Source organism: Chenopodium quinoa, unplaced genomic scaffold (genome assembly GCF_001683475.1).
Source record: "Chenopodium quinoa cultivar QQ74 unplaced genomic scaffold, ASM168347v1, whole genome shotgun sequence".
Taxonomy (NCBI): Eukaryota; Viridiplantae; Streptophyta; class Magnoliopsida; order Caryophyllales; family Amaranthaceae; genus Chenopodium; species Chenopodium quinoa.
The window spans coordinates 387,528-413,541 of record NW_018742241.1 but is presented as its reverse complement, the minus strand read 5'-3'; the positions used below and the strand labels follow the sequence as shown (position 1 = coordinate 413,541).

The following is a 26,014-nucleotide window of genomic DNA, read 5'->3' as shown; positions in this document are numbered from 1 at the left end:
ATTCAATGAGACAATGATACTTATGATAGTATGATAATGATACCAACCGTACATTCGTACGATATGATATACATAATAATTAATCTATAATTACAGATACATTAACAATATCGTATTGAATCAATTTCCATTTCCAAACATTGCATTTCTTATAAATTATAACTTACAAGAGATTAAATGGATTCGTTATTTAGTTTGTTACTTTATTTAGATTACTAACTCAAACAACTTAATAAGTTAAATTGACGAAATCACGAAATCACTAATTAAAGTGGTGATGAAATCATTATGCAATACTAATGTACGAATAGTCAAATATACAACGGTTAGATTGAATGCCCATGAAAAACAATGGTTAGATTTTCATTACTTTATTAGTTATTAGTATTATTACTTATTAAGTTATTATTAGTTTATTATATATACTGATATACAGTCACAGACTCACAGATATATATAATATACATATAGACTATAGAGATGTCAGATATTGATGTGCATAAACTCATTAAGTCATTAACGGGTCGGTTTAAACGGTTTCGGTTCATAAACGGGTCGGTTTAAACGGTAGCGGGTTACAAATGGTTCGGTTTAAACGGTTTTTTTTTTCGGTTTAAACGGTTTCGGTTTATAAACGGTTCGGGTCATTAACGGGTTTATAAACCATACGGTTCGGTTTCGTTTCGGTTCGGATTTGCGCAGTTTGGTTTGTTATCGGTTTACGTCGTAACGGGTTGACATTGAGCGGTTCAATTCGGTTTCGGTTTGATATTGAACGGTTCAGTTCGGTTTTCGGTTTATATTTATCGGTTTATAAACGGATCGATCCGTGATGGTTCGGTTCGGTAACGGGCGGTTTCACGGTTCGGTTTGAAAAGTCCCACCCCTAGTTTTTATCAAACTGCTGAAAATTGAATTTAAGTACTAGTTTTGATGGTTTTATTAAAAGGGTGAAATTACCCATTAAAGAGGAGTTAAATTAAGGGTTTTAAAATAAATTTTAGATTATTATAAATTGTTTAAAGTGAATTTAAGTTGCTGGAAGTTGTGTATACAAGGGTAATTAATATAGTATTATTGTCCCTTTATGTAGGAGACTTGGTTCAGAAAGTGTTATAGTGTAATCGGCTACTTTAAAGGCTATTTCGAGATACGTACGCGTGCTCGGAATTTTATATACCGTGTAGAAGCACGCTAGGATTTATTTTAGTGATTCTAATTTAGTATCATGCTAGGAACTCGTTAGAATTGGTGACTTGAATTGAATTTATTAAATTGGAATTGAATTGGAATGGTTTTGGTGAAATATTTCTGAAGGGTAATTAGTTGGAATAAATTATTTATTGGAATTGGTAATATTTGAATATTGTTATTGAACCATACTTTTATTATCGGCATGGAAGAAAGCATGTTTAATTAAAAGAGAATTTTATTATGGTTCATATAATTTTTATTGATGTTATAAACATGGAAAATGAGCTATTAAGTGTCTTAGTACACAAGAATAAAATATAATATATTGCTGTGCCTAAGTGCACTTAAGGTGTTCTAAACACCGAGGGATATGATTTGCAGTACTTTATGCGCTTAAGGTGTTTCAACACCGAGGTAGTGTAAAAAGGGTTCAACATTTAAACACATGTGATCACTAAATATTCAAGAATTAAATTGAAATGTTTGATTAATTGAATGATTTATGTCGATTGATTGTGTTGTGAATTAATAGTCATCACCAAGTTTAAAAATATGTAAAACAATGTAAAGTAAAAGAGATTACTCATCAAAACTCTTGGAATGTATATACCTCGAGTATGGATATATGGGGGGAATTATGGGGTTTTATATTTAACCATAACTTCTACTGGGAGTACAAGACGCTGTATTTTCTTTTTATTATTTTATGCGCAAGACGTCCGTCACTTTCATGTGACATTTGCCTACCCGGTTAGCTCCCGATATAGTTTACCTCAATTTATTTGAGGCAGAGATTTGGTGGGAATCCCGTTCGATGCGTAATCAAACTAAATAAGCAACTTATTATTTATTGGTTGGATGTGTCGTATGTTGTATGCTTGCAAACAGGTGCAACAAGGTAAGTTGTGTGTTGATAGGATGCTATCATGTTAGTGTGTTTCCTTTTACGCTTATGTACTCAATATTGATGATTGTTTGTTTTGTGTTTGTTTGGCCTTGTCTTTTTCTTGGCCCTACGACGACCTATTTCTAATGGTGAGTAGTGGGGACAAAGTAAAGAGAAGTTTTTCAAGTAGTGCAACATATTCATGTTGAGGTTTGAGCGAAGAGTGAATCTTGTTCTAGTTTATGTTTTATATGTGTAATTATTATTGTTTATTGGCTTATTATTATTATTGATTGATGATACTAACGAGTTGGTTTTAAATACCTTTGTTTTTGAAAAGGGCCTACAATGGTTCCCAATTGTGGGTTTGACTTCGTTTGACTTTGACTTGACTTTGCATTTGTTTGGTTGGACTGTTGGACTTTAACTTTGTTTTGAAAGGTTTTGAAAAGAGTTTTCCACTTTGTGTATTTGATAAATGCCTTAGCCGTTATCACGGTGGCAGTAATGTCTTAGAATTTCCTATTTCGTGTTTTTAAAAGGGTAAAACAGATATTTTAAAGGAAAGGAACTTTTAAGGTGTTACAATGATACAAATTGTTCCATATAGAGTTGTTAATGAGTCGAGCCTGCTCGTAAACTATTCGTGCTCGGCTCGAGTTCGAATTCGGCTCGAGACAAAATGAGACGATACACGAGCCATGCTAAGCTCGGCTCAAAAAGCTTGCGAGCGACTCAAATTTTTTTTTTTTAAATAAATATTATATTTATATTATACATTTAAATAAAGTAAATAAGTTAATAAGCACAATAATAGTTGCCTACTATTATACTTGGATAGTTGGGTAAGTTATCCATCCATTGGCCCAGCCGAATAATCTTCTAATTTCTAAAACTCCGTAAGCTAAACTCACTCACTCACTCACTAGTTAATAGTTGTTGCTCAAAGTTGAAACCCTAGTTTCTTGGCCATTGACATCTCCTTTGCTCCACCTCCACATCTCCATTGCTACATGCCTCCACGAGCTCTATCTCATTTCCATCGATCCACCTCCACTCATCTCCCAATTCCCAACCACCACCGCAACTCAACACCCCCTCTACGCATCAACAACTACAAGGCACCGCGCTTCTCGCCGCCACCACAAGACACGCCTCCCATCACCGCATATCACCGCACCTATAACCACCGACCCTGCCACAAGTTGTTATAGTCTTCGTAGGTGTGTGATCAAGTACTTGCAAGACTTTGAATTTATGTTACATGTATGTTTGATATAATGTAATACCCCGTATTTTTAAGCCGTTTACTAACTATTAATTATGGATTTTTCGAAATATTTATTATTATACAAAAATATTTATTTAAGTCAACATATGATTTTACGAAGACAATTTTATAATTATGCTTTATAAAGGTTTAATTACACGAGTCAAGTTAAATTTGTCATAACTAAAAATTGGATTTTTAACCTTTAGTACTATGCCCAAAATCACGAGTCAAACACTTATTTTCGAGTCAAATTTACCCAACTATCACCCATCTTCTTCCTCTATAATCAAAGTGAAAGTCAAGGTTCAACACTACTACCCAATTACCACCCATCTTCTTCTTCCATAGTCAAAAGTTTACACGCTAATTAATGATATGGTTGAAATAGTACCATTTGGAGGCTATAAATAGCCATGAAAGTAAGGCATTCTTACTCCATCGTCCTTCCTCCAAACAATCTTCTCCTTCTTTCTTTCCAAATCATCCCCTTCTTTCTTTTATTTTCCTTTGGCCGTGAGCCACCACGACACCGCCACCTTACTGCCACCCAACCTCCACAACGCTACCACCTTTCCGCCACCTATTGCCGGTGGCTACTGACCACCAAAAGTGGTCCCTCCTCCCTTGAGCTGTCGTAAGTCCTTAACAAAAATAAAAATAAAAATAAAATCTTAAGCTTTCCATTTTTAATTTGTTGCTACTATCATATATATACTACTAGACTACTACTACTACTGTTACGTCACTCCAACTCCTACTACTATTGCTATTATTGATGTTATTATTACAATCACCATTGCTACTACCATAAAACCTTGTCATGTTGCTACTACTACTACTACATACTACATACTCTTCTTCTTCTTCTTCTTCTTCTTCTTCTTCTTCTTCTTCTTCTTCTTCTTCTTCTATATTATTATTATTATTTTTATTATTTTTATTATGTGTATTTATGTTTATGTTTATGATGTTTAACGGATTATTAAAGATTAGTTTACAAAAACAAATATTAAATTTATAAAAGGGTTAAAATAATAAATTGTTCATGCACAACTAGTTAAAGTCGTATTTTAAGTCATTGAGTTTAATGTTGGAGAGTTCTTGAATTAGGATTATTAGTTTATTGTAGGAGGAATTTGGAGTTCATAAGTAGGAGTTCCATAGTTGTGTGCAAAGATCAAGGTACGTACACGTGGCTAGATCTTTTATAAAGTGACTTTTATATGCAACGCGATTTATATGTTAAGTGATTCCAAACCATGTTTGAACGATTATGAAATATATTTCGGTGAAACATGTTTTTAAATGTTGATCTTAAATGTTTAAATATTTTATGCGGTTGATTATAAACTTGTATTGAGATTCAACATGTTTAAAAAGGAAGTTTAACTGTTTAAATTATCTCGGGTATGAGATATTGAGAGTTTATACTTATCTACCGGTTTTATTTAATGGATCTTTGGATTTATAACTTCCATTATGAGGAGGTAAACTTGAAGACTATGGGCTATATATGTCCTAGTCTTTCCCCTTGATAGCACTATGTAAAGGAGTTACTAGCTTGGGGGATGTGCACGCTTAGGTGGAAAAGTGATTTACGAAAATGAGGATTAAACCCATATTCTCTTCTATTTGGAACTATCTTTGAAAAATTTCGATTGCGGAAATTGATACGTTTTAATACGAGAATTTCTATTCATGAGTGATTTGAATAAATTATGATTTATTAAAGTCGGATCTTTCGAAAGCATGTTTAATTAACTAAATTGATTTTACATGTCTAGCATTTGTACATACTTAGCGTTTTGACTAATACATATTTCTCTTTTGTTTTGGCTTGGCCCTACTTATCATTAATGATGAGTAGACAGGTGATGACGAACAGACAACGTGAACTAAATGCTGCATTGGGGGCGATGGGCGGTGATCACCTAATTCAATTTAGTGTTAAAACTTAGATTAAGTGTTTTAGTTACTTCGGAAATGTTTTGAACTATTATTATTATTAATAATAAATGATAAGTACTTTTCTTCTGCTGCAAGTCTCTATTAAGCCTTACGTAATCACGTGGCGGTAATATTCCCAAGTTACTCCTTAAGCTTGCATTATGATTATTATTATTATGGGATAGTAATTTGGGGGTGTTAATATAAGTTTGGAGAATTGGAGTTTATTCCAATGAAGATTTGTGTAAAATAGCATGAAAATCAGGTTATGTGACATTTTGTATTTATGGGCCTAAATAAGCCTAATTCAAAATCGAGCTTATAACAAGCCTGATTTCGAACTCGAGCCAATAACGAGCTTGAGCCACGAGCTGAGCTCTACTTTTAAGCACTCGAGCTCGGGTCAGAGCTCAATTTTCACGGCTCGATGAGCCATGAGCTCGAGCCGAGCCTTGACCCAAACTCACGAGCTCGAGCTGAGCCTCGACCCAAATTCACGAGCTCGAGCTGAGCATACGAGTATTCAGGCGCTCAGCTCGACTCCACTCATTAATAGCCCTAGTTCCATATCTTTAAATGTGATAGTTCATCATATTTTATAATTTCGATATGTTTTACATATTAATTTTGTAACAAAAATTTAGAAATAACGGTGAAACTACAAAATTAAACCGTTTCTCGTTAAGTTATACATTTTTCTTATTAAGTTGTCTTACACCAGCCTTAACTAAGAATTTATGTCAAATTATATCATAATACTTCCTTGGTTTTTTTTAGTTGCATCACTCTCCTAAAATAGAAATTTCAAATTAATTGAATCACTTTCTTTTTTAGTTGATGTAAACTCTCTCTATCTCTCTCCTATTATATGACGCCATCTTTTTTATTCTTTCTCTTATCCCCCAAAAAATTGCTTAGGAGTCCGTACATCCGTACCTTGCAAATTGATGCAAACTTAAAAAATGAAGGGAATTACTATTTGACGAAAAAATACTCATTACGACAATGTTAATGACCTAAATGCCCCTAAAAATTTTCAACCCCTCCCCCCTAATTCAATCAACCCTTTACTCCATACCAACAACACCACCACCTTCATAGCCACCCTCCACACCACCACCTTCTTTACACCCTCTACACCACCACCTTCACGAGCCTAACCACCCTCCACAATAACACCACCTTCACAACGGCAACCACTCTCCACAACACCACCACCACCGCAGCCGGCTGAGGACCACCGAGTAGGGCGAGCATGACGCCGCCACCCCATGCCTCGTCAAGAGAAGCAGCTAAATGAGAAATCGCCGGCTAGAGGGCTGGTAAATTTTAAATTTTTTTTTTTTACTTTACAGACATTTCTCAGAGATGTCAACACCACAGTGGAGACGTTGTACCCGTGGTGGAGATATCTCCAACGAACGTCTACACCATGGACATTTGCATAAGATGTCCGTCCATACCGTGGTGTAGACATCTTTGATAAACATTAATAAATTTTTCCAGTGATTTTTTCCTACTATTTTCGACAACTATTCAACTAACCTTCGACGTTTCTTCTTCCCCGCCCACTGCCTCCAAGATGTATGCACTTTGTCGTCGCATTGATTATAGGGTGGTGGTGGTGGTAGCGACTGCCGTGGTATTATTCATGGAGGCAATGTAGGTGCTGGTGTGAGGTGGCTTGATTTTATGGGTTGAAGATGAGTATGGATGAGGAAGTAATAACAATTTAAAATAAGACAATGAGGGTTATTAATAATGGCGTCATGAGTAATATTTTGTCGTCAAATAGCAATTCAGTTATATGTATCCTAAGTAAGTTGGACAGAACAAAGTATAAAGCCTAAACATACCTCTTGACCCATCTAATTAAAATTCAATAGAATTTTCACTCACTACTTCAAGGCTACAACACCTACAAACAGGAGTGTTCATAAATCGCCCCGGACCTAAAATATGGACCGCATCGACTACGGATCGGACCAGACCGAATTAATCGGTCTGGTCTTCAGGTCTATAAATTTATTTTTCTGGTCTTCGGTCCGCTCCGGTCTAAAACTTTATAAAAACCAGTCTTAGATTGGACCGATTTTTTGCTTAAAATTATGCGTGAAACCTTAAATAATGGTTAAGGTTATCCTTAATAAGCTTAGAAAACTTTAATTTTATGAGTTTTTTTTTTTTTACTTAACATACAAAAAAAAAGACGTTAAAATATAGTTTTTTCCTTTAATTTTTTCGACTTTTCCATAAAATTATTAAAAATTAAGAATATTTTATTAAAAAATTCTTAAATCGGTCAAATGCGGTCTGATTCGGGGTTTGGACCGATCCTTTTGATCCGGATTAGGATCGATGCCAGTTTAATCGATCCAATTTTCAGTTCTTAAAATTCTAATTTTCAGTCTTCAGCTCAGTCTGATCCGGTCCGCTCTTGGACCGATGAACAGCCTTACCTACGAATAGTCAAAATTGAAGCACACCATTACAGAGAAAAACTTCCATGGATACACTTGCAGAAGGTTTGTGGGGATTAGCAGATTATCATGAGCAAAAAGGCGAATTTGCAAAGGCAATCAAATGTTTAGAAGCAATTTGCCAAAGCCCAGTTTCATTCCTCCCAATAATCGAGGTCAAAACTCGTCTTCGAATCGCCACCCTTTTGTTGCGCCATTCTCACAATGTCAATTATGCCAAATCTCACCTTGAACGTTCTGTATGTTTGTTCATCTCTTTCTTTTTTCTCTCTCCTCAAAAGGGGTTTTTCATTTGGTAATTTTATGTTCATTTTTGCAGCAATTGTTGTTAAAGTCGATTCCTTCGTGTTTCGAATTGAAATCTAGAGCGTATAGTTTGTTAAGTCAGTGTTATCATCTAGTTGGGGCAATACCATCTCAGAAGCAGATTTTGAACAAGGGTTTGGAGCTTACGAAGTCGCTTGGTGATGGGTATGCTCTTTTTTTTTTTTTTTTTTTTGGGATTTTATGATGATTTTTGTTGTTGTTGATGTTTTTGGGGAGATCATGGGTTAGGTTAAATACCCTTGTTGCTAATAATCAGTAATTGTGTCGAATGATTGAGGTTTTTGTCGAATTCAGGATGGGTATGCTCATTTTATTGATTTCAAGAATGAAAATGTAGGTGGTTATGATGCTGAAATCATGGGTTAGATTGAATTCCCTTGTTGCTAATAATCAGTAATTGTGGCGAATGATTAAGAGGTTTTTGTCGAATTCGTGATGGGTATGCTCATTTTGTTGGTTTTAAGAATGAAAATGTAGGTGGTTATGATGCTGAAATCACGGGTTGGATTGAATCCCCTTGTTGCTAATAATCAGTAATTGTATTGAATAATTAAGAGATTTTTGTCGAATTCGTGATGGGTATGCTCATTTTGTTGATTTTAAGGATGAGAATGATAATCAGTAATTGTGTTGAATGATTAAGAGATTTTTGTAGAATTCGTGATGGGTATGCTCATTTTGTTATTTTCAAGAGTGCAACTTTAGGTTGTTATGAAGCTCAAATCATGGGTTGATTGATCTCCTTTGTTTCTAAACATCACTACTTACTGTATACTTTTGAGGTTTTTCTTGAAATTGCGATGCTTATGCTCATTTGGTTGGTAATTAGAATTGCATTTGGTGTCGAAATCATGGGATAGATTGAACTATGTTGCTAAAGAGTAAAGAACATTAATTGTTGTGTGATTATGAGTGGTTTTGGATTGATACATTTTGTTTGGTTGAAGTTTTGCAGCAAAGTTATGGTATTGCAATTTCAGTTCACAGCTTTCAACTGCTTTGATTATAGAAGGGGACTATCAAAATTCCCTTGCTACTCTTGAACAAGGATACAATTGTGCTGCTGAATTATGTTATCCGGAATTGCAGGTTAGTGCTCAACTGAGTGCTGGCTATGAGACTTGGTGTTGATTGTAACTTTGTAATGTGTTACATTAGGTGGAGTGTCAGATCACTGAGATGTGATGATATAAGTGGTGGCAACACCAATATTGTGTTTTATATGATTTTTTCACCTATATAGATGTTTCTGGATCTGCAAATAAATCAAATGTGTAAACTAAGATCTCTTAGCTGCTTACATGTCTGGTGACAGCAGTAAGCTTTATTTAGGGTGTTAATTATATGTATTTGGTGTCTAATGTATACTAGAACCATGTTTTAGGGATGCCGTCCTTTATGATTGGATACACATATCGATTACTTTTTATAATTGGAATCCTAGCATCGTTACAAGTACATCTTTCATAGTTTTCTGTGATCGTCTCTGACAGACTTAGAATAGCAGCCCTTTGCTCTGGTATTGGGAGCAAAAAAATTGTACCATTAATGTGTTTGCACATTGTCTGTAATAATAGAATTCTTGAAGGTATTGATAACATTAAGGGAAGTGATTGTGAGTATCTATGCTGGAATGACTTCTAGTAAAGGGTTCCATCGTTTAAAGTTTTGGTATGGGCTTAGATTTCTTAGGATAGGAGTCGAAAACTTAATTGACATCTTGACTAGGCTTTGAGATTGTTAAATAATATGGTGTAGTAAGCTTGAGAGGATGGTGCTGACAAAGGTGAGTAAAGATGTGGTGCAGGTAATTATGCCATGGCTGTTGGATTATCAAAACAAACGAGCCCTAAAAGGATTTAGAGGTGTGTGGATGAAGTGATGAACTATTGCTCAAAACTTTGAGCTTACTCCATGTATCCATTAAAGCATCTTTTGTCATATCTATTGGTCTGGTGATCATCATCTGTGGAATTTAGGTAATAGCCTTTAAATCAACGGTCTCTATCTTTTTGTCTGTATCAACTCACAGTCTCAAGAATTATTTGACTTGTTGTAGTTCTTAAGTCCTATAGCTTTCCAGGATTTTGAGAATTTAACAAGTTAAAATCTCTTTGCCTTCGTTGGTTGTACCTTAATGTAGGAATTAGGATTCAAGTATTCTCAAGTCCAGTCTCTGAATCCCTATCTATCTTTATCTTATCATTACGTTTGATGGTTGTGTAACTAATTTTCACAAAAGGCGTCCTATATGGTATGGCTTGAAGTAAATTGTTTTTTAACTTTTGGTTTATGCCTTCAGATTATCTAAGATTCTTAAATGGATATTTAATTTAATGCAATTACCTCATCTTTCATATCTCAGTTCTTGGATCTTTCTTTTGAACCATTGCCCCTCTACGACTTACCATCTACTTGAAATATCATGGTTTTTTTAATTTTATTTTATTTTATTTTTATTTTTTTTTATCAATGATCTTGTTATGAAGATCGAAAATCGTATGCGTTGGTTCGGGCATGTAAAACGGAGACCCTAGGGTGCACTGGTAAGAAGGGTGGAAGAGTGGGATCATGGAGAGGTTAAACGAGGTAGATGGAGACTGAAAAAGACTTGGTTAGAAGGAGTTAGGAAGGATATGAATGCATCATTTTGATTTGTATGATAATGAGGTATTTGATTGTAAGGGATGGAGGAGGAAGATTTCTGTGGATGACTATACGGAATAATCGCTTTTGGTTCATGTAGCCGACCCCACTTATGGGATTAAGGCTTTGATTGATTGATTGAATGATCCTGTTATGCTTGTTCACAGCTATTAGAATATGTTGACACGTTTTTCTTGACCTATATATGGTAGATCCTATGATGATAGATTATGTGTACCATATTCTTCATCCAATAACTTGTTTAGTGTTTTTCCTTTTAAATTTTTTGTGGTGGTCAGATGTTTTTCGCGACATCGAAACTTCATGTCCACTTGATGCAATGGGATGATGTGGACCTGGTGGAACGGGCTCTAGCGAAATGCGATGAGGTGTGGAACTCTTTTGATTTGAATAAGGTAATTTAACATTTCTTTGTCTACAAAAGTGCAGGGCTGCTGGATGAATCTTTTCTATTGCCTGTTTAGTGTGATTACCTAGAATTTCCTGCTACCTTTTTCATCATTAAAGTTATACTGTTCTATATTCATGTACCAAGCCAATCAAGCTGACCGTTGTGTGAAAGCTTTTATTTGTTTCTCTTCAGCTAGACAGGGGCTTAAAGGCTTTGTATGAGTAAGATTTTTGCGCCTTGATGTTGAGATGGGTATTTGTGTTTGTTGTCGTCTTCTAGCTTGTTATGGAGTGCATTCTCTGTGCTGGTTTACTACATAGTTCATGCTCAGAATCACCTGTACAGCACTACGTGTGGCTTGCTACACTCAAAAAAAAAAAAAAGAAAAACTGTGGCCTCTCTCCTCTTGTGACTAATAGATGAAAACAAAAATAGTTAGCTTCTTATTATTGGAGCTCCTTCCTCTTAATTAACACAACACATTTAGAAAATGTACAAGAGGTGGCCATGAGTATTTATTAAGTGTATAGAACTTTGGCTGGGATAATTTCTTTACTTTCTAAGTTTCTAACAAACCGAAAGTGTTCAAGTTCTTGGCTCATTTGATCTGGCAGCATTTATGAGTCCCTCATTCAACTGTCCCTCATAGAAGCAATCGAGAAATGCCATTAGTACCAGGGTAACCTCCGTCCTTTCTTTCTCACAGTCTCACCCAACAAGATAAACCACCTTATCAAAAGTAAGCATTTGGTTATCTCCTTCACTATGGTTTTCATTCCATATCCACCTCTCCCTTGTAGATATCATAAGATTCCCTTTTTGTGTAAGCTACTCCTCACAATGCAGTCAAAGCAAGTAATTCTGAGTCTTCTCACTATTCATAAACACTGCTATCAGGCAATGTAATTCTTGGGTCCGACCCGCAGATGTACGAAGACGGCCTGCCTGTCTTGGATTTGTGACTAGTCAATTACTCAATTGTCATCAATTTGGTGTTACCCAAAAGCTAAAGTCTAAAGTGTGAACAAAATCTTGCTTGATTTCAAGTTTCTAAAATACAAGTAAAAAATTAGTGAATTGTTTGATTTGGATTTAGGGGTTGTTTGGCAATTGGCGGTTGGCTGATGGCTTGTTTGACTAGTCGGAAGTATTAGTTGTATGGATTGACTTTTTAAGTTTGTTGTTTAAGCCGGCTGTTTACAAAAGTGTTTGGTAAAATTAGTTATGGTTGTTAGCTGTTTATTAGTGATAAAGTGGGTCAACAAGCCAAAAGCCAATAGAAAAAGCTATTCCTATTTGGCTGAAAAGCCAACAAAAAAGCCAATTACCAAACATATTTTTTGGCTGTATGACCAAATTAAAAGCCAAAAGTCAAAAGTTAGGCAAAAAACCAATTGCCAAACACCCCCTTAAACTGCCCTTGAGAAGAAGGATTTGACTGTGTTTATAATGAGACTGAAACCAAGAGTAGCTTTTTAAAAAAATAAAGTTGCCTCTGTTAGTATTAATTCAAACATGTGATTACCTGAGAATCAAATCTTTGATGTATCATCGTATCTCAACCACATTTTAAAGTTTAATGATCTTACTGCTATCACGATAGGACGTTATTGTCACAAACCATCCGCATTGGCTAGTGGTGTGCGGATGCTGTCACAACTGTGATCACATCCAAATTTAAAACCATTGTCACTACTCATGCTTTCATGCTTTCACTACTCATCCAAATTTTGTCTTCTACTTAGCCAATTTGGTCCATCACAATTTAATTTCCACTTACTTTTAATGGGAAAATCACTTAACCTTTTTTCTCTCACAATACCTACACATTCAATTATGACTTTGCCCATCTCCTATTAGTTTTATAATATGCACAGTGAAGCCGAATTGAAAGACAGTTTGAGATAGGGAAAGTACATAATAGTGGAAACTCCATCAGGTCCCAGGAGCCTTTAGATATGTATTGCTAGAGTGGCTTCTCACATCGGAATTATCACCGCTCCAAAGAAGAGGCTGCTCAAACTCTCATATTTCCCCTTGGTGACAATATGTCCCATGTTCCCAACTTCGTATGAATAAGATATATGTATCTCGTAGGAAAAAAAAAAGTATTTCAATTACATGGGGTATAACATATCCCACGTACTCGTTCTTGGGATTTAGTGATTAGCAATAGATGGTAAATGTTTATTCACTTGGAAAAGTCAAACACTTCCCTGTGCACAAACATTTATTCTCTTTGTTATTTGATGCTTCAAATTTTGGATCTTAGGCTCTTTTTTGATTTAGATTTTAGATCTCAAATGGTTTGACTATCAAATTCTCTTAGGTAGTGTTTGGTTACAAGAGTTTCTTTGGAATTATAATATTCAATTGTTAATCTGAATTATGGAAATTCAAATCCAAATATGCTGTTTGGGAAATACTCCCTCTTTCTTGACTCGAGAGGAGAGGTTGGGATGTGGGATGTGTGTTGGGATTCACTAATTACAAGTAAGTTTTCAATTCCTTTATCTAAGTGCCTTAAGAACATCAAAGAATTTGGACAAAAGGTAAGATTTGAAATTCTTTAGGCATCCAAGAACTAAATAAACCTAATTCCAGAATTTCGGGTGACATTCTTGTATCAACCCTCCTGGCTCCACTATAGATTTTGGTGGAGTGCTTGGAGATTTTGCTACATGTAAGGATATGATTGAATATTTGAGTATCTGGTTGCTTCTATGGATTCTTGAATGTTTTATGAGATACACCAGAGAAGTGGGAGAATTAGGCAATGAGGGACCTGAAATTGGTGTGAGCACTGGCAGGATTTACAGATTTGCAGTGATTTCTTTCTCTTGTGGTTGTGCTTAGTTTGAGTCTAGTTAAACTCTTTGTTTGGTTTTCTCAACTTGGCCATCTTTCTTGAATTTTATATTCATATGGGAATAGCTCTGGCAAGGAAGGGGGAGAGTGGAATAGAACTGCAATGAATGATATATTGGATGTCTTTTGCTAGAATCAAAACTCGATTTGTTTCTAGATCTTTAGGACCTATTGGCCACGTTTTATCGTTCCATCTCTCCTTATTTATGGCTAATCCTTGTTAAGTACAAGTAAAATTATAATGAAGAAACTTGTTTAATAACCCATATTGCATTAGTCAAAGCGAAGATTGCGAAAAGGATGATTGTTTTTAATGTTGCACTCCTGGCCTCCTTTAATTTTTATATTTAGCTAAATTAATCGTTCGGTTTATCTTGCAATTTATGTTTTCCTTTCCTTAGTCATCAATTTGTTATTGAAACTTTGTTCGTTGATGATTATAATTTTCTTGCTGTGAAGCTGATGACCTCCCGCTTTGTGTACCCATCTTGATTTTGCCACTCCTTTGCAGACACAGCAATGTCTTGGTTTGCTTTTTTATAATGAGCTACTGCACATTTTCTATCGGTTTCGTATATGCGACTACAAGAATGTTGCTCAACACATTGACAAGCTTGATGCTGCTATGAAGGCTGACTTGCAGCAAACAGAGCATGTTCGTAAACTAACCAGTGAACTCAACGCTTTGAACCACTCTCTCTCCGAGCCTGCTATGAAGCACAGGGATTGCTCACTACTTATTGAGAAACGTGCTCATCTTCAGCAGCAGCTCAGGATTATAACCACATCTAATTCAATTCCACAAGGTTATACTGATTCTGCTAGTGTTGATTATGAGAGGAGGCTATCTGCTGACAAGCTCGAGCTGGCACCATATCCTATTGATGGGGAGTGGTTGCCCAAGAATGCAGTTTATGCTTTGGTGGACCTTATGGTTGTAATTTTTGGGCGCCCAAAAGGACAATTTAAGGAGTGTGCAAAGCGGATTCAATCTGGAATTCAAGTTATCCAAGGTTGGTTGTTTTTTAATTTTTTAATATTTTTTTTAATCGCGTCTTTAGGTTTCTTATTGTCATTAAATTTAGTTCTTATTTTGATTGGTCATCTTGTCGCTATGCTGCATGTCTATATTAAATATTGTACTCTCTCCACTCCTTTTTGTCTATCACAATTGTCTTTTTGCACAATTTCAAATGCACACCTTTTTGAACATCAATATAGATTTCTTTTAAGTTTTCCTGTTATTAAATATTAGTATTGATATCTTCAACCAAGTGTTGTAAAAAATTACTCAAAATGAAGATTTCAAATCGGGCAAACAATAAGGAACGGAGGGAGTACCTATTAAAACATTCCACTTTCTTAGTGGTAAGGGTACAAAAAAAAAAAAAAAGAAGAAATAATATCTATAATAACTTTTGCCTAAGATGTCTCCTGAAGTTTTCCCTAAGTATTTTTGCATGTTAGACATGAGACACTTAATTTTTTTACAAGAGTGGTTCACTATATTGTCCTCTTAGCTAGGATTTTGATAATAGCAAAAAGCATCATGTTTAATTAAATTGACTTTTTACAGTTTGTAGTATACACAAATAGACTATTCTCTGACTGAATGCTTCACATGTATTTTCTTGCAGTTGAACTATTAAGGCTGGGAATCACAGATGGTGTAAGAGGTAAGTTGGATTAGTCTTTGAAATAAAATCTGAACTATTGGCCAAAAACACCAATAATTGAGTTGTATAAATAGTAATCTACAGCATTTAAACTAATAAAAACCTGTGTATCACTTGGGTGTAGTGATTTCAGTTGAAATTTTAACTGTCGTCTTACCTTGAAAACATTATAGGGGAAATGAAAGGAATTTTTAAAGACTAGACAGTGCATAAAGCATAGGCACTGATGCACAAAGAAATAGTGGTCTAGTGAGATGCACCTAAGCGAAAAAAGGCTCACAGCTTTTTCTTACACCAAAGTTTAGAAATCTATACTAATATTTTAAAACAGGAAATTTTGCAAGCCATACAAAGTGCCACGTGGCATTTCCCTAACATCCATATTTAGTTAAATAATTTAAGGAAACCTTTTCATTCATGCCGTTTCATCATATAGTATTCTATTTCCTTGGATAAATGTACTCTTTCAATTTCTCTAATTTGAATTTATACAGCCTTGCAGCGCAATTGAGTCGATTTCATAGTTCTGTAAGACAATTTGGCCAAATTTTGTTTTCAGTTTCATCAAATTTGTCACAAAAACCACTTTAATGGGATCTCTATTTTAATGAGTTGTTTTTTATTTATTTTTTATTTTTTTATTTTATTATTTTATTAATGTATTGGATTTTATCTATGTTCATATAATGTATTGTTACTTTAGTAATTAAATTTTTAAGTCACTTATTTTGTGGCTTTGTGCCTTTTTTTTTTATTTATTTTTTATGTTTTTCAATCTTTGATTTAGGACAAACCCTTCTTTAATTACTACTTCCTTCATTTCTTATTAGTTGACATATTTTGACTTTGGGCTTTACTCACGTTAGTTACTCTAACATCATTGTGTTATTTATACTTGAGAAAAAAAATATTTATGTGGGTTCCTACTAGATGCGTCTCAATGTATATTTTACAAATGTGAACTTTATTTTTTTAATAATATTTTCCTATTAATAATTGAAGATATTGATGTTTGAAATAGTGCATTTCCAAACGTGCCTAAAGAATTGTGTCAACTAGAAGGAAATGGAGGAAGTATAGTATTATGACCTATCTCTTTGCAAGCCATGGTGGAGCTGTCTCTACTACCTTGAGTCTGGTTAAATAAAATGATTTATCAGAAGTATTACCAAAGTGAAAGTAGCTTTATCCTTTTTTTTTACAGAAGTAGATCTCCAGCACTCTGCTATTTGGATGGCTGGTGTCTATCTGATGCTGTTGATGCAATTTCTCGAAAATAAGGTGGCAGTGGATCTCACACGAGCTGATTTTGTTGAAGCTCAAGAGGTGGGTTGTTAGCTTCCTATATGCACAAAGGAGTTTTTCCCTGTTATGTTTATCTTATTGCTACAGATTTCTTTCACGTTGCCCATTTTTCTGTTTTGTTCTATAATTTGGACTTTTCTGATGGATAAAGCACACAATTGAACCTGATTGGGTAGAAAATACTCTTTTGCATGTTCAGCTCTTTTGAATGTAAATTTATTGAATTAAAATCTGTAGGCAGGCTTGTAAATTTCCATACAGTATTGCAGTTTTTCTTCTACACTACCTCAACTTGATATAAGGCAATCAGTTTTTTATTTGTTGATTCTGAATTTTTCCATTCCAATGTTAGGTAGCTGAGTTTTACCACAGATATCAGCGTTCCAATTAGTCAAAATTCTAGGAGACTATTTGATTAGTACTGATTTAAAATCATATCTAACAACTACCAGAAAGCTTTTGCATGAGGAAAGGGGCGGAGACAGGAGTTGGGGGGGGGGGGGGAGGGCGGGCGATCCTGCAATATTCTATAAATGTTTGAATTCAGATATAAGTTACACATAAATTCTTTGGTATATTGGCTGCAAGTAGATGTAGATAAAGCAGGTTGCATTTGGACAGAGGATCATATCCCCTAACACGTGTGGTCTTTTTTTTTTTTTTTTTTTTTTTTTTTTTTAAATTTTTTGTTTTTAATCTACGTTCCCAGTTAAATATGTCTAGCTTATCATTCTTTTTCTCTTTTTTATAAACTTCTTTTCAGTCATTTATCCCACTTATCTTGTTGTTTTATCTAAATTTTCTTTATTTCTTTCCCCCAAGGACCTATAACTCTAATTCCATAAATGAAAAGGTGCATCCATAATTTTTGGGATCTTCTTACTAAAGTGGCTAGTTTAACAAAATTATATCTTATAGTGGCTATTTATAAATTCTAATTTTAAAACTAGCCAAAGCCTTGAGTTGGAGGGCATGTACCACAATTAATTCTTTTTTATTTTTATTTTTTTACTTTTCTTGTTATGAACCAATCTAGGTTTGTTTTTCTTTTCATAGGTTCATTTTTTGTTTTTTTTAAAGAAAACCCACAACATTTCTTACCTACCTCTTCAAAGTAAGTACTACTCCCTCCATATCTATTTAAGTGCATCACTAGGTATGACTACAATTTTCTTTGTATATGCTAAGTTATAACAAGACACGTTCTTAGGAAATACTATTTTCTTTATATATTTTGGTCAAAGTCCAAGACCTCGATAAGTTAATCAAACTTTCAACTACCAAAAGTACAAAGCTCTGAATAATATCACCAAAACATTAATAACAGCGAAATAAATTCAACATCAATCAAGATTAAATAATAAAAAAAAAAAAACCTCGCCGTAGTTTCTACTTTTTCACTATAGCCAGTCTGCCATTTTTCAAATTGTGGTTCCAAAGTAAGATCCTACTTCTATTTTGAGCAAAATTCAAAGGAACATTTTAAAATACTGGAAAAAAAAATATTTTAGATAGATATTTGTACATTTATAAAATCCCACTCTGTTAATGTCATATTAATTTGCAATTGCGAGACCAATATTAAATGAAATTGGGTTTGATCTGAAAACTAGCTGTCATTTGTGATCAAATTTAGAATTATTGAATGTAATAATAGAGAATTAGATGAAAAAGTGGTGTAAAAGTGATGAGAATGGCTATGAAGAGGCTGAAATTTGGTTGTAATACTAAAAAAAAAAAAAATTACAGTAAACAAAAATAAATTTTAGGCTAGTTCACAAGGAAAACAAAAAAGGAAAAAAAGGTTTTATTGTGGTTTGATGTAAATATGCCTCGATTCAATATTTTAGCTAGTGTTAGTATTAAAATATGTTAATAGCCTTATTACCAAATACTTTTGCCGAACTAGCAAATTTAGTAAAAGATCCTAATTTCTTTAATTAATTATTACCTATATATATATATGTATATATATAGGAAATTCGTGACAACACACCTTTTAAATCGTAAAATGCGAGAGAATACCTTTTATAATATTTTTTGTATATAATTTTCTATTTTGTGAGAAAGTACCTTATAAAACCATATCTTTTAAGAGCCACACCGTTTTGTCGGAATCCAGTTAAAAAGTCAATCTTCAAATGATTGACCTTCATTTTTTGTCCTTTGTGCGCTGCACACACTCTTCCTTTTTTTCCTTTTCTTATGAATCCTTCTCTTTGCTTTGTAGGATCTTCTTTGTTTAAATCTCTAAGCTACTTAAATTTACTAAGCAAAATAAATCGTACCCATGATAGAATTAACAAGCACAAATGGTTCTATATAATGAATTTTCTTCCTCCTGTGAGGTGATATTCAATATAGTGAGCAAATCACACTTGCTCTAATTTTCGTCAATTAAGAAGATACTCCATTATCCAACAACTCAGAATTGAGGCTACTTAATTCAGTATCCATTTTTTTTGGTAAAAATTTCGGTATCCATTTTGCTGCAGTTATTTCGCAAGAATAATATCAATTTTGGATTTTGGTGCTCATTTTTCCCGTTTATTGAGCAAATATAGTTGTAGTTTTGGTTTTGATTTTGACTATACATCTTATACTTTATCCCAAGTCTTCATATCTCTTAATTGCAAGATCTAATATTTGTTTTCTAATTAATGGATTTTATATGATGGTTTACTTTGAACTTCTTTTAATTGCCAGATGTAATGTTTACTTTTTATATGTAAACATCTCTTAATTGCGAGATCTTAAAGCTAGTGTGAGCTTTGTTGTATATTAAGTTGTTTTTTGAGGAGTAAAGTTAATTTTTGGTATTGATGAACTCTAGAAGAATCTGTTCAATATTGGAGACCATTGAGTTCCATCTCCAGATGGTCTTATGACATATTTCCAGACTTTTTGGGATGTATAAATATGTTATGTTGTGTACCAAGGAATTTGAAAAATGGGACTAGTTCTTATGGTAGGGTGTTTATTCTGCTTACATTTTCTATGAGGTGATAAAGAGGAATGATTATGTTTTATATAAGGATAGTGGTCATTTGAGGAGACGGTCAATGGTTTCTTTTGGTTTGATTCATGAAAATTCTACTTTCTCTTTCTATTTATTATCAAGTTGGTTGATGTGTCATTTGCGCAGGATTTTATTAAGGGGATAAACATGGAGTTCATAAGTAGGCTGTATGGGGAGGGGAGAGGTGGTGTTATCTTACTTGAGTTAATGGTTGATTTGGAGAATTGTGGATACTTTTATCAATCTTTACATTTTGGGGGGATGATCTGATTCAAGGTCAGTTTAGTTGTGTTTACCATGATTAGGATAATTCAGCCCCATTGATTTGAATGGGTTGTTTATCTGAGGTTGTGGCATCCAAATTCCTTACACACGTAAGACTTTTGTTAAGGTGCATTTTTTATTTGCTCAAATAGATGACTTCATTACATTGTCCATATACTTGTCCTTTATTTTACCACATTAGGCAAATACATCAGGTATAATTGCTCTCGTTCGCTAGTAAATGCAATCTGTCTCTAGATGCTAAGCAGTAAATCCTCTCAAAAACCTTTATTTTCTGAAAAAGAAATGAGATGGAGATGCTATCTGGATGTCGAGTCATTTAAAAGTGTTATACGAAGAGTTATGAAAAGAAACACCAAAGCGTAAACCAGCCACCGTTTTGAAAAAACTCGATTCCTAAACACTCGCCTTGTTAGATTTTCAGGCTAACATTTGGAGCTTTTGTTGTAGAACAAATATTTTAAGAAGCAGACTGTTCATCTTTGAATTACTAGTGATACTGACATATGACGCAACTCAATTGAGAGTAGAAATGATTTATGTATGTGCTTAACTGCTTACTGTGGGAAGGCAGCCGAGGGGAGGCAGATGAGAGGGCGTGCTGGGAAGCTTTTGAATGGATGTCGTATACAGTAGTTAAGATCATTTCAGTTAGGAAGTTTTTGTTTTCTGCTAACTGTGAGATGGGGATCAACTTGTTGCTCTGTTGTGAGCATGTACATGGCAGGTATTTCCTGACGTTGATAACTGGGTTGCTCCACTCTCTGTTTTGTAATTTGATGTCCACTGTATGAGTGTCGTGAGAAGGGGTGCAAAACTTTGTGGCGAATTACTTTTCGCTTTTTAGTTGCTTTTATTTGTTTACTACCTCCATTTCTATTCGTTCTTGAAATTTTTAATCACAACAATTTATGCAATTGGAGAGATAGTGTTGATGTGGTGACTGGATGGTAATAGGAAAAGTAAGTGAGTGTAAGTGTAAATACTTTGGGTAAGAGAGGTAAGGTATTATATGGGGTTTGCCAAAAATGGAATAAAGTGAAAGTGTAGAGGACTTTAAGGAACGGACTTATGGGGAAAGTATTAAAAACATATAGGAACAGAGTTAGTACTGTATTATTTTTCATGGTTGGTCTTTTGATTGAATGTCTTTTGAATTATGGGATCAATTGGTGTATTTGGCTACTTCCTAGACTCACACTGGTAGAAATTGAGCTCCTTGTGTCTCATTCACCCTTAACTTGGATTAGAGGTTTATTTTATTTTCTTTAAAATTTCTTTTTCCCTGTATATCTTGATGATGCTGAACATCTGGTCCTTCTCTCCTCATATCTCTTCTGTATTAATAATCTTAATCTTATTATAAAGTGTAGCTGTGTGTACCTTTTGTCAGCTTCGAACAAAAGCTAGCTTATTGTTAGGCTCCATTATGTTTATGTTCAGCTTTCTTGACCCTGATCTCTTATTTGTTTTATTTTTTTAAAATCCCGAGCATGCACTTTATCAATATATGTAACTTTTTTGAGTGTGACATCTACACACAGGGATAGGCTGGCTTGGGTACACATGAAGCCTCAATTTTAGCTTACTGAGATGCATGCTTTTTTTGAAACTGTAATATAAACTTCGACCACTATTAACAGCTATTTAGTTAGGATTTAGGAATTTAGTTTAGCCTGACTAGGCTTTGCTTATCCAGTGATTTTCATATCAATTGTAAATTTGCATTTCCTGCAACTTATTTTAGTGACATTGATATTGCATTGGCCGACTGATTTGTGTGGAGAGGTTAGGCATGTATTGTAGTTTTTTATTTGAACATGGTTGTCCTGGATGAGGATGACAAGTATAATCTGAGTCCAGATATGGCCTATTATTATATGATTAAATGTCTGAACACTTATTCTGTTTCTTTTTATTCATATGCCTTTACAGGCTTTGGTGCAGATGAGAAACTGGTACATTCGCTTTCCGACAATCTTACAGGCTTGTGAGAGCATTATTGAGATGCTAAGAGGACAATATGCACACTCAGTTGGCTGCTTCAATGAGGCGGCTTTCCATTTTGTTGTAGCAGCAAAGGTACATACTTTGTATTATAATTTTGGTTTTCGGTAGATCTGAAGTCATGATATACATAAGCTTAGTCTTTTTCTTACTGGAACAACAAAATGCTCCTGACTCTGAAATCTTTTGCAGATGACAGAGAGCAAGTCAATTCAAGCTATGTGTCAAGTATATGCTGCTGTCTCTTACATATGTAATGGTGATGCAGAATCTTCTTCACAGGTAATTATTTTTGTCCTGGCATAGATAAAGTTAATTTATTTTTTAATAGAAAGAAACATTGGTGATTTGAATGTATTGTGCATACAAGACTCCTCCTTTATTAATTTTGTATCCTGGCAGGCTCTTGATTTAATAGGGCCTGTCTATAGGGTGGTGGATTCTTTCATTGGAGCACGAGAGAAAACAAGTGTTCTGTTTGGTTATGGTCTTCTGTTGATGAAGCAGCACAACTTTCAGGAAGCGCGGTATGTATTTAGAATCTTGATCCATCCTTTGCTTAAATTGGATTGCTACAAACACATCAAATATCGCGGGTTACGTTTTAAATGTCATTTGAATAGCTATACTTTTATCAGAATGAGCACTTATCAATTTTATATAGCTCTGCTCTTACACTTTTTGGCACATCTATGGCTTTACAGAATATTTTGACTAACCTTTAGAAATCATGGAAAGGTAGCTGCAACGAGATTTCGACTGGTTAGTGATGAGGCATTGCTGTTTAGACAGGAATTTTTTATGAGATTTTTTGTTTTAATTGACTTGCTTATTATGGTGTTATAATGGACTACAATAACTATGATGATTGGACCTTGGATGTGAAGAGTTTTGTGAGGGATATGGGTATGGAACGTGGAAGTAATTATCTAACCTTTGGATAACCATAATTTATGAGAAGCAGGCCAGCCCCGGGGGTGGGGGGGTGGGGGGTGGAGGAGGTGGGGAGCGGGAGGTTGAAGGAGATTGCATTGATGCTATTGAAATAGGCTGTCTTTTCTCTCTTATCTCATTGTGAACCAATTACTAAACGGGTTCGGAATACAGTAATTGGTGATTTGAATGGAGAATCGTTTTTGAAGGTAGGGTATCATTGTTTCAAATATGATCAATGGTTTACAGTGGAGAATCCATGACAATGTAATGTGGACTTTAAGTGGCATGGCCGGCAATAGGCTGGGCAGAAATCAATAATTATATAATCAGGATCAGTAAATAATTACGTAAAATAGTAACTAGTGATCAGAGTGGAGTTGAAGATTTTACAGCGAAAGATATGAGTGAAATGGTAAGATTGAGACCTTTCTGGGCTGTTAACATATGTTACAAATGTGGACGGTGGACCACATTTTAACAGCCATTAATGAGATGCAGGTGAAGACTTAAATTTGACCAGGCTTAAATTAATGAGCTTGAACATTTGACCAGGCTTAAATTAGCCAAAACTTGCTATTTTACACTGCTGTTCTTGTGCCTGTCGTGCAATGAAGTTTAGCTTTTCTTATTCTATTTTGTAAACCTTATTTATGAGAATATCTCTTTGTACGTTATCTTATTTGGGATTTTGGCAAGGTAGAGAGAAATATGGGACTCAAAGAATTAAAAAAGACGAGAATTTAATTCTGCTTTATATGGCTTTGGCAATTGTTTGAGGTTTGTTAATTTCACTAATTTGCTTCTATGCTGCAGGATACGTCTGGCTACTGGATTGCAAATAACTCACAGTAATCTGGGAAATCTTCAGCTGGTTTCGCAGTATCTAACAATTCTTGGAAGTCTGGCCCTTGCTCTTCATGACACTTCACAAGCTAGAGAAATTTTGAGGTCTGCTTTGACATTGGCGAAGAAACTTAATGATATTCCAACTCAGATCTGGGTACTATCAGTTCTCTCAGGTTTGTCTAGAGCTTTAGTCTCACTTTAACAAACAAAATAGCTCTCTAAGTTCAGCAAACATATACTTCGTAATAAAGACAGACACCTGAAAATAAACTTACAGAAAAGATAGAATACACCTGAAGACCAAGCTTGTTCAAATTATGAACCACCAGAATACAAGAAACGACATTAAGGCCAAAAAAGCCAAGATTTTAACTAGTAATATGTACAATTGATCAAGCCACATTCTGCCATCTGCTGAAGCTTAGGATCACATTCTGCCAAGATTTTGAGCTTGCATCAGGGGTTCTGATGTGTTATTGAATTAAACAATTTCATTGATGTTAAATGGTAGGTGATGTATATATTCTATGGACCACAACACCATATAGCGTATCAATAGGTGATTGAAACACCTAAACAGTGTATCAATAGGAGATTGAAACACCTGTTGTGTATTAATCGTCAACCTCTAATTATGTGTTGATTGTGGAAAGGCTATCTGATGGACTTTTTGGATGATTAATGAGTATAAATGTAATAGCCAAAACAAATTTTTTTTGATCATCTATTGCGATGATGATTGTTCTCTAGCCAAATGAGGTTCTTAGTTTTTTAATTTGTGCAACTGCAGCACTGTATCAGGAGTTGGGAGAGAGGGGAAATGAATTGGAGAATTCAGAGTACCAAAGAAAGAAGATAGATGATCTGCATAAAAGACTTGCAGATGCTTATGCATCAATTCACCATCTTGAGCTGGTAAGCTTTCATTAGGTTGCTTATGCATCAATTCACCATATTGAGCTGGTAAGCTTTCATTATGCATCAATTCATCCGCTCTTGTTTTACCACTGCAGATAAGCGAAGATAAAATTGAAGTTCACCAGCTACTCAAATCTGATAATAAACGTGCTATGGCAAGTTCGTCTATGAAGGTTGATCTTGACATCCCAGAATCTATTGGTCTGGCCTCATCAATGCCAGTAACTTCATCCTCGCGGCTTGTTGACTTAGATTCTGGAAGACGTGGGAAGAGGAAAATTTAGCTTGAGAATGTATATACATATTTGTAATTGTCAGGACTTATTTATCTGTATATATTTATATGGCATGTATTGTGCTGCCAAGATTAGGGATATTTACCAACCAGATGGAATGAAATTTGCCTTAGAAGCAGTGCAGGATAGCCTTCCTTCTGCTTTTCTTTCCCATTCTCTCAATTGGATGTCCCAAAATCTTCTACAAATCATAAGCTTAACATCCAATAAAGGGTGGTTGGTGTGGCATACTAGGATGCACCTAATATGGATTGTTGGAACGACAAAGTAGTACTCCGTATGAAACAAGGATTTTGCTAAAATTGGTATCAACTAAGAAAGACATGTACACTGAATTGGTCTTCCTGATGCACAATGGAAACACAATGTACTGAACCTGTACCTTCTATCCCAATTTCCCTCGCTTGCCTCACTCCCACAATCCACTGTACCTCTGGTTTAATGAAGGTACTAAAGTATAGAGGGCGGCAGTTGTAGCTGTTGCGAGCTTGCAATCTGGAAGTAGCAATTGCATAAGCTAGGAAGCTCAGAGCACTCGGTGCTTTGTTGAAGTAAAGGAAGTTTGCCCTTCTAGTTACTCTGCCCAATCTTACTTCGAGCTATGCTCCCCGTAAGCTTCTGAACAGTATAATTTTATTTTTAACTTGGGAATTGATTTAATTCGGCAATGATTCTTATCTCATTGTTCAAGTT

At 34.8% G+C, this 26,014-nt stretch overlaps 1 protein-coding gene across 2 annotated transcripts; it reads left to right on the top strand.

Moving 5' to 3' along the window:
- The first annotated feature begins 7,721 nt into the window (after positions 1 to 7,721).
- On the top strand, positions 7,722 to 25,483 carry LOC110736271 (sister chromatid cohesion protein SCC4-like). 2 transcript variants are annotated; one of them, XM_021916450.1, is made up of 13 exons: positions 7,722 to 8,019; positions 8,100 to 8,251; positions 9,055 to 9,196; positions 11,053 to 11,169; positions 14,545 to 15,046; positions 15,671 to 15,709; positions 16,914 to 17,035; positions 22,254 to 22,400; positions 22,518 to 22,607; positions 22,728 to 22,852; positions 24,075 to 24,280; positions 24,898 to 25,022; positions 25,121 to 25,483. In XM_021916450.1, exons 1-13 carry the CDS (start codon positions 7,807 to 7,809, stop codon positions 25,307 to 25,309), a joined length of 2,169 nt encoding a protein of 722 aa, XP_021772142.1. In that variant the 5' UTR covers positions 7,722 to 7,806; the 3' UTR covers positions 25,310 to 25,483. The 2 variants fall into 2 exon arrangements, with proteins under 2 accessions (XP_021772142.1, XP_021772151.1); XM_021916459.1 differs by lacking the exon at positions 7,722 to 8,019 and having other exon boundaries at positions 8,164 to 8,251; positions 9,063 to 9,196.
- Positions 25,484 to 26,014: the final 531 nt, after the last annotated feature.